This window comes from Arachis ipaensis, chromosome B08 (genome assembly GCF_000816755.2).
Source record: "Arachis ipaensis cultivar K30076 chromosome B08, Araip1.1, whole genome shotgun sequence".
Taxonomy (NCBI): Eukaryota; Viridiplantae; Streptophyta; class Magnoliopsida; order Fabales; family Fabaceae; genus Arachis; species Arachis ipaensis.
The window spans coordinates 128,223,157-128,232,579 of record NC_029792.2 but is presented as its reverse complement, the minus strand read 5'-3'; the positions used below and the strand labels follow the sequence as shown (position 1 = coordinate 128,232,579).

At 37.2% G+C, this 9,423-nt stretch overlaps 1 protein-coding gene across 2 annotated transcripts; it reads left to right on the top strand.

Annotated features, from left to right (window-relative positions):
• On the top strand, positions 1,459-4,060 carry LOC107611771 (mitochondrial import inner membrane translocase subunit TIM23-2). Of its 2 annotated transcripts, XR_002353135.1 has the most exons (3): positions 1,459-2,226; positions 2,799-2,922; positions 3,630-4,060. XR_002353135.1 is itself a non-coding variant. In XM_016313665.2 (2 exons), the coding sequence occupies exon 1, from the start codon at positions 1,657-1,659 to the stop codon at positions 2,218-2,220; it is 564 nt and encodes a 187-aa protein (XP_016169151.1). In that variant the 5' UTR covers positions 1,459-1,656; the 3' UTR covers positions 2,221-2,226; positions 2,799-4,060. The 2 variants fall into 2 exon arrangements, 1 of the variants encoding a protein (XP_016169151.1); XM_016313665.2 differs by having other exon boundaries at positions 2,799-4,060.

Here is a 9,423-nt window from a genome sequence, read left to right as displayed (position 1 = left end):
TTCAAAACTTACCTCCTACAGAGGACATCGCAGAAACAATCTGTTTAGATTTTAGTCTGTTCCAGACTTCAGTACCACAGCTTCAATCCCGTGCAAACACTTGCCATTGTTGTAGTCAAATTTCTTCTTCTTCTTCCTCAATAACGAAAATCCGCTACCAACAGCGCTGCCACAATTTAGGGATAACGAGCTCGATTTTTTCTGGAGTGAACCCACGTTCTTAGTTATCCGTTAGGATTTCAACTCTTCTTTCTGAAGATAAAAGAGATGGAGGGTTTCTAATTATTTTTTTAATAATTTAATCATAAAATTAAATGGTTTATTTTGAGTTGGCACCAAAGGGACACCTCACTCAAACTAACGTTGCCAGTAAGGACCAAAGATCCCAACTGTCCACTCAAACTAACGAAGCCACACGCCGATGGCCGAAAGGTGAATGTGTCTGCCGGAGTGTATAAATACTGTGCACGTGTGACTCATTAAATGATTCAAGTGTAATGTGTCCACCGTGTGAACTTTCAGATGTATTTTTGTCCCTTCTTCCAATAAAAAACATCTTTTTTGAGAAGTTACAATTTACATCATTTTTTAAAAGATCTTTTTTTCTTAAAAAATTTAAAAGATCTTCCCAACTGTCCACTCAAACTAACGAAGCCACACGCCGATGGCCGGAAGGGTGAATGTGTCTGCCGGAGTGTATAAATACTGTGCACGTGTGACTCATTAAATGATTCAAGTGTAATGTGTCCATTGTGTGAACTTTCAGGTGTATTTTTGTCCCTTCTTCCAATAAAAAACATCTTTTTTGAGAAGTTACAATTTACATCATTTTTTAAAAGATTTTTTTTCTTAAAATTTTTTTTTTCACTTAATAAATGAACAAAAAGTACTTTTATCTTATTTTATCCAAACATAATTAATAGATAAAAAGATATTTTTACATGAGATATCCAAACATAAAATCATATTTTTTTTGTAAAAGATCTTTTTTTTTTAATTTTTTTTTTAAAATGACGTCCAAATAAGCCCTTTTTTTTACCAAAGTTAGAGAGACTTGAACCCACAACCTCTAAATGAATATGAAGAGACTATGCCATTTGAATTATAACTCATTGACAAACAAGCCCATTAAATTGATTAAAAAGACCTTTTTCATTGAAAAAATGTATTTTTTATTTTTAGCGTATTTGATAAATTTCTAATAATAAAAATAAAAGCACTAGAAAAATAAAAAAATATTTTTTTAAAAATTATAATTTATATTTTTTAGAAATTTTTTTTTTAATTTTTTTCTCATAATAAATAAATAAAAAAGTTTTATATTGTTATACACAAACATAATTAATAAATAATTTCAAAAAGATCCTTAAAAAAGTGATAATATAATCGCCATTTAATTTAATTTATCATCTTAAATCTTAATCACGTATAAAAACTATAAAGTGACCAAATTCTTAAGTCTCCTTTCCTCGCTAATAACTTGTTTGTTGGTTAATAGGCAAAAGTGCCCAAGACCGTCAAATTAACAATTACCCTCCCTTAAACCCTACGCCAGAACCTTCACCTGAATTGTCTAAACCTCTTCTTTCTCTCTTTCTCCACCATCCCAACTTTCTCTGCAATTTCCCGTCTCAAAATCTCTAATCTGCTGCTGCCATGGCTAATTCATTGAACAACAACGACAACGACAACAAGAGTCAGAACACGCGCCTCTACAACCCTTACCATGACCTCAAAGTCCCAATCCAGAATCTCTACAACCTCCCAACTTCGCCGGAGAATCTCTTCCCCGAACTGGTCAATAGGACCTACCGTCCCTGGAACGAAAAACTCACCTACTACACCGGCATCGCCTGCCTCACCGGCGCCGTTGGCGGCGGCATAAGTGGCACCCTCGAGGGCATCAGGGCCGCTGAGCGAGGAGACTCGTTTAAGATTCGGGTCAACCGAGTCCTCAATTCTGGGATTCAGAGGGGGCGCAGGCTCGGAAACTCGCTCGGATCGTTGGGCTTAATCTTCTCCGTCACGGAGAGTACGATCCAGTATTTCACTGACAGGGATGACATGGTTAATAGCGCCGCCGCTGGGCTCGCCACTGGTGCTCTGTATAAGGCGGCGGCGGGGCCAAGGTCGGCGGCGATTGCGGGAGTCCTCGGTGGGATCGCAGCAGCTGCTACTGTAGCCGGGAAGCAGGCTCTGAGGAGATACGTTCCAATATAGGGATAGGTTTGATCTTCATAGGAATGAAATTGGAGATATTGGAAACATTAGGGTTTAGTGTTTTGGACATTTTTTTTTTTTTTTTTTCTTTATCTCTTTTCTCTAGTTACTAGCTGCATACTTTGACGTTGGCATTTAGCTGCTTGTTATTGATTAACATTTAGTAAATGTTGAAATTAGCCCTTCAATCTTACATGGGATATCAAATTATTCTTTTAAATATCATGTTGAGAGATTATTGTTGATAAAGTTCTTGTTTGACTAATCATTTTGGATAGATTTAACTTCTAAATTGGTTCCAAGGTCGGACACTTTGGTCTCCTAAGTATATGCATTCATAAATCTTATACACTGGACTCATTTTTATGCTTACGCAGTTTGTGTAGACAATCACCATCAATCTACTAATAGGAATAGGAATAAGGAAATTCTTGTGATCATTATGGATTTAAGCCAGCCGCTATGATTTTCTTTTTCATGCATGATTACTTATACTTGATGTACAACACAGTTGTGCTGTTGTTTTGAATTCAATGCTTCACATAATAAGTGTTTTACTTCTAAATTGGGTTTGACAGGGGTGACAGGTGAAAGATTTTGTCACCAAAGAAGAAGCCCAATCGACGATTCGATGAAATACGATGCTAATATTTTTCACCTGCAAACATGAGTGTCTTACATTGCAAGTTCTTCAGATCCTCGGTGAGATCCTGCCTTCTGCAAGTTCATGTAAAAGAAATTATAATTTGCTAAGTTTTCTGTCAGTCATAATATATGGAAAATCTTTTGATATCTTTCATTACACATGCTACATTATAAAATGTATTACATTGGAGGCAACAACAAAAAGCAAAGGAAAAACATCACTTGTTAGTAAATAACACAATATAACTTACACATTAATTGCTTGAAGAAAATGCATAACATTCAAGCTTTGCCTTCCATCCAGAAGCTGTAATTATATTTCAAAGAGGATCCATGTTACACACCTTGAATCAATAGAAGCTTCTAATTCTGACCCTAAAGCAAGAAAAATTCAGCCACTACCCTTCTATTATAGGAAGAGGAAAAGAATTGAGGGAAACATGGGAAGAAGTGACAAGGGGAATAATTTCGTAACTAACCACCTGCATGTCACAGAGGGTGAGGGTCGCGCGCAAGAGGCGGGGGTGATCTCACATGATTTGGAGAGAGAGTAGGAAGGGAATATAAGGAGCAGTAGAGTAGAGGGAAGGATAGAAAAATAGTGAGAATTGAGAATAGGCTTAGGAGGGAGGCTGACTCTATTTCAGCCATTGTATTTTTTTTCATCACTTGCTATTTCTGTCAATCATACAGCAACGAGGGAAGATCATTCTAGTCTACTCCTCTTTCCACCTATATTCTGTTTTTCTGAATTGTCATTGCAGATACCGGTTGTTACAATCCACATGTCAGGATTGTACAAAGAACTATGTTTATGTGCTCAAGGGTGAAGGTGAAGCATATATGAAAATGTTTTTTCTAAAAAGTTAGGATTATGTCTGATTCCCCTGGACACTGCCCTTAAGACATGTTAGGAATATTGTCACATGTCGAAATGATTCAAGCTTCGCAACAGAAAAAGATAAAGAAAATGGCATACCCTGCTGAAGTAACGCTGCAGAAGGCATTCCTTAAGTAAGCTGCACATGCTGTAGAAGTATAGTAAATTCATTAAGACTTGCACAAATTGATATAGAAAAACCTTAGGCAGCAATTTTTTGTCTTCTCCCTTTTGTTTTAGATCTTTGAGGTTTCTTAATACTATGGAAGACACCATGTCTACTGCAGTTTTTAAATTGCTTTGCTCAGTTGCTGTTGATTACATGAGTATCCTTGCCAGTTATAAGGTTACCAAGTTCCTTTACATTGAGATGCTATAGATGTATTCTTTTACTAGTTTTAGTGCATGACAATAATTGCCAACATATTTTTGTAGTGAAAATAATGGAGGAATATGTTCTCAAGGTTCACTGGGAGAAACTAAATCTTTATGCTAAGACAAAGCGCAAATAAATGATGCTCTACATATCTAAAGAAATTGTCTCATCTGCCAAATATAATTTTGTATTTGTGTCAATATTTCAATATCTTGTCCTTATAAACAAATGTAACGTTAGGGTTAAATTTAGTAATTAATTCTTTGCATATCTTATGAACTACATGGTTGGTACCCATAAAAATTTATACTAAGATCAATTTGGGCAAACTCAACTCAGACAAGTAAGCTTATTGCTCCAAAATAAATAATGTGGAGAGTAAATATCAAACAAAAAATATACAAAAAGCTCTGCCAACAAATAAAAAAGGTGATTGTTACGGTATAAATTGCATAAAATTTCTTTATGCGTAGAAAATACGTGTCGTGCTTTAAGATTGTGTACGTATGAGAAATACGTGAGGGTATTAAAAAATGAGATTCACGCATTATTGAAAATTGATTCTTACAGGAGACAAAGTCAGTGGTATTTCAGTTGGATATAGAGTGTGTTAGTTAGTTAATAGTGTGTGTTTATTTTATAATTAACTAACTAACACATCTTATACCCAACTAAAATACCACAGATTTTATCTCCTACAAAAACTAATTCCCAATGATGCATGGGTTTCATTTCTCAATACCCTCACATATTTCTCATTCGTGCACAATCTAATAGTAATATAGTATGACACGTGCTTTTTTTTTTTTTGGTGAACAACCAAGAGAAAAAACAAAAGAGCAGAAAAGAAAAAGAAAAGAAATCAGGTTCTTAACAGCAAGAGAGGACAAACCACCTCTGGTGGCTGGTGCCAAAGGTGAACCTCATCAGCTCCGCTACCTCCAGATCCCATCTTTGCCAACCGATCTGCCACGACATTAGCTTCTCTCGGGATAAGCTCAAAACGAATATCCCAATCCCTTCTTAACTTCAAGTCAAAGATCAGTTGTATCACTTCTTTTTCAAGATGCCAGAGTGGAACTTGCCAACTAGTCACTAGCTCAAAAGCTGATGCGCAATCTGTCTCACAGACAACAAGCTTAAGACCCGCATCCCAAGCCCAAGCCAAACCTTTCCATATACTCCACAACTTCATCTTGATGACACTAGATCCAAAGGAATTTCCTGAGCATCCCATTACCCATTGACTGGAGCTATCGCGAATTACCCATCCAAAACCAGCACAATCACTCCCATCACAATTTAACTTCCAAGCACCAGGTTCTGGCGGAGACCAAGACAGAGATTTTAATCCCTGGATGCAACACACTCGATTCTGAGTTGTATATTCAAAATCCACCATGCACCTGCGAGCCTTGTATGCAATTGACCCAGCATATCCAAAAATTCCCTGAAAATTACCCATATTTCTGTCTTGCCAAATTGACCATATTATAGCTGCAAATTTGGAACAACTTTCATTGAGGAGGCCATGCTTGAACCAATCATGCACCTCGTGAGAGTCAAAGAAACACACATCAGAAAAACCTAGAGAAACCCAAACTGATCGCACCACTTCACAATCCCGAAAACAATGAAGAATTGTCTCCGGAAGTTGATTGCAACGTGTACATAAGGATGAGGAGGAGAGATGTCGCCGAAAACGCAGATATTGAGTTGGTACAGCATCATGAAGGCAAAGCCACACTAGGAGCCTCAACTTTTCAGGGACCCGCGCCTTCCAAAGCCAAAGCCAATTGATATTCCTATCCCAATTCAACTTATTCTGAATTAACCATAAATATCCTTGTTTAGCAGAGTAAAGAGTGTGCTCCCAACTCCAACCCAAATCACGACCAGAAGCCGAAATATGTACCAAACTAAGAATGTCTTCCCTTAAGTCCATAGGAATAAAAGAGTAAATCCTCTCCAAATGCCAAACTCCATCACGGTAAACATCATCAATGGTCAAAGCAGCCTCACAAATATCAAGAAATTCAACCCTCGCTCCTACTGGCCCAGAGTGCAACCAAGAGTCAAACCAGAAATTCTTAGAAAGAGCTCCCACTTCCCAAACAAACCCTTCCTTTAATACGGAAGCTGTGTGCACAATAGACTTCCATATATACGATGAAGAACCCATTGCTTTAACTGCAAATAGGTTTCTATTCTGGAGGTATTTTTGAAGCATAATCTTGACCCACAGTTTTTCTTGATTCATCAAAATTTGCCAAACTAGCTTTCCTAATAAAGAAAAATTGACCAACCGCGACTCCCGCAAAGCAAGACCTCCAAACTTTTTCGGAGTCGTCAAAACTCTCCAAGATGCTAAATGAAGACCACGGTGATTATGACTACCACACCAAATGAAACTTCTAGTGAATGACATCGTATCATAATGGGACAGTGGTCAGAATGCATCCTCGCCAAATTCTCCACATATCTTTCCGGAAAACGAAAACACCAAGCATCAGTAGCCACAGCCCTATCCAGCCTCTTCGAGATGAACCGATTACCCTGCATATGTCTGAACCAAGTGTACAAAGATCCATGGGCTCCCAAATCAATCAAACCACACTCATCTAGGAGAGCTCCAAACCGCTCTGCCCTTCGAGAGACAAAGTTCCCACCTTTAACCTCAGATGAAAGAAGGACCTCTCCCCAATCCCCAATAGCTAATAAAGGACCTGAATAATTTCTAGAAAAATCTGTCAAAACCCTCCAAGCTTCTTCCCTTTTGCTAGGAACGGGACTTGCATAAATTGCTGCACATACCCAAGAAAAACCGCCATTCGAAAACTCAACACACACCACTTGCGAACTCGCTACCACGACATTGCAAGATACTCCGGGCCATGCAGAGAGCACCCAAATACCTCCACTATGCCCCTGAGATTCTTCAATATGAATAGGAGTATAACCTAATCTGTTCCAAAAGACAGCCATCTTTTGGAAAGCACAATGAGTCTCTAAAATGATAAAAACGTACGGATGAAAATTCTTTACCAATTGTTTCAGATGCACCCGAGCCAGCTTATTTCCAGCTCCTCTCACATTCCAAGCTATAATGTTTGCACAATCCATATTAATATTACTTGGAGTGAGACCCACACCTCAGATTATTTGAGGGTAGTGAACGGGGTCTCCACTGTAACCACACTGTGCCCATTCTCAACCGGAGAATTCTGAAGAGAATTAGGCCTTAATCTCTTTAAATTGCTTTTGAATGACGTTTTAGAAGTCCCCGCGCCTTGCGAATAAGCCCCTGCCCATTCTGAACCAGGTCCTTGCTTGCCACCCGTCACACCTTGAGCAGAGGTAAAACCTGACGAAGCTAATTTAAAGTTCCTCGCTTGTTTTAGCACTTGATTGCCCTTACTTATGTGTAAAGCTATCTCATGGTAGTAACGAATCCCTAAGCCGTAAAAGCGTACCCATACCATGGTGGATCCAAAAACCTCCTCCTCTGAATAGAACTCAGGTGACCATGGTTTTACAGCAAGATAGAACCCGGATATCATCCAAGGACCACCAAGTAATACCCTCTCCTGATCTTCGAAAGCATCAAACTTCACCAGAAAATAACCATTTCCTACATCCAGAACTTGAAACCCACCCTTCAATCTCCACACCATACCCATTTTATGCACCATTGCCGTGTAACTCATATGCTTGCCCAAGACTTTGACGACGATCGCTTCCTTATATGGTACAGATAACGCCGCCAGCCCTTCTTCTGAGAAGATGACCCGAGGAGGATGCGAATTTTCGTGGTTCCCTTTGATCACCTTGGCTAGCCTCTCTCCATCTAAAGCCTCATTCCAAAGCATAGGAGACGGAGACTTCTGTCCAGTCACCATGTCGCGGAAGGAAACCTTTTGAAAGCTATGTTCTTCCTTAGAAACCCTAGTACCTTCCTCCTTCTCACCAGATACAAACCCCCAACGCTCTCCCCCTTAGTTCTACCGCCGGCATTACTGGTTACCTCACTGTGTGTCACCCTCTTCGTGAATCCCCCGCTCACTCTGTCACTCATACCTAAACCCTAGCAGAAAGAGTACAGAAGAGTACAAAAAGAGTACCTCACTGTGTGACACGTGCTTTTTACACGTATAGAAATTTTATACAATCTACACAGTAGTAATCACTATTAAAAAAAAATTCTTATTGTAGTCATTGCAATTGTGATGTTAAAACCCTCTTCATGCTATTCGAGATTTTCTTAAGATCTCTATTATTTAGATGAACCTTATAGGTCCTTTTTGGATATTAATAATTTCTTCAGCTTGGATAGATCAAATTAAATAAATTACAACGAGCTGGTCTGGATGGATGTTTTTATGATAACATCTTAGATGATTTGGAAGCTCATAAATAAAGAAATTTACTTTCATAGTATCCCACCCATGAAAATCATACAAGCTCAAATTAGGATGAAAATCAAAGAGGTGATGTGATGGATGCCAGAGAAGTGAGTTCCATGGACAAAAACCTCTCGACCATCCCCATTGCATGGACTACTCCCTTGGCCGATTGAGTTGTTGAGTTTAGTAAATTTTAATAATATTTTCTGTGATAACAAACATGATTTTAATTGGGTTGAAAGTCCACAAGTGTAAATATTAAAAATTTTGAATTTTGCCCTTATAAAATTTCTTGTACTCGAACAATACTTGTCTTACTGAAATAAAAAAATAAACAATACTTGAATTATTTTAAGAATTAACGAATAAATGGTTAAATTAGTTTTTGAAATATCATTCATTCTCCAAATTAGTTTTTAAAAGATTTTTTAATCAAATTCGTCTTTTAAATATTTTAAGTTAGTCATTTTAGTCATACTAAAATACTTTTGGTGCTGTTAACAAAGAAAATAATAAAAAGACTAATATAATTAATTTAAAATTTTTAAAAGATAAATTTAATTAAAAAATAGAATTAATTTAAAAAACCAATAACTTTTTAGAAATGAATTTGACTATTTATTCTTATATTTTTGTTAACCAAACGGTCAGATCTGAAAAGTGTTTTATAATCTCTTTTAAATTCTATTATTTAAATCTGATTTACATCATTATCCAAATTCCATGGTCCAAATTCTAGACCCTTTTAAAAGAAGGAAAAAAGTTTTCTCTAAATGGCACAAGCTGAAGCAAAATTTTTATTAAAATTTAACAAAACTTATGTAAAATTTAGTAAGTTTAAACTAAACAATATTTTTTAAAATTTGAGCTAAATGTTTATGACAAAAACAATATAAATC

Excerpts from the sequence above, each read along its gene's own strand:
- LOC107611771 (XM_016313665.2), top strand. The coding sequence starts at position 1,657 with ATGGCTAATTCATTGAACAACAACGACAACGACAACAAGAGTCAGAAC.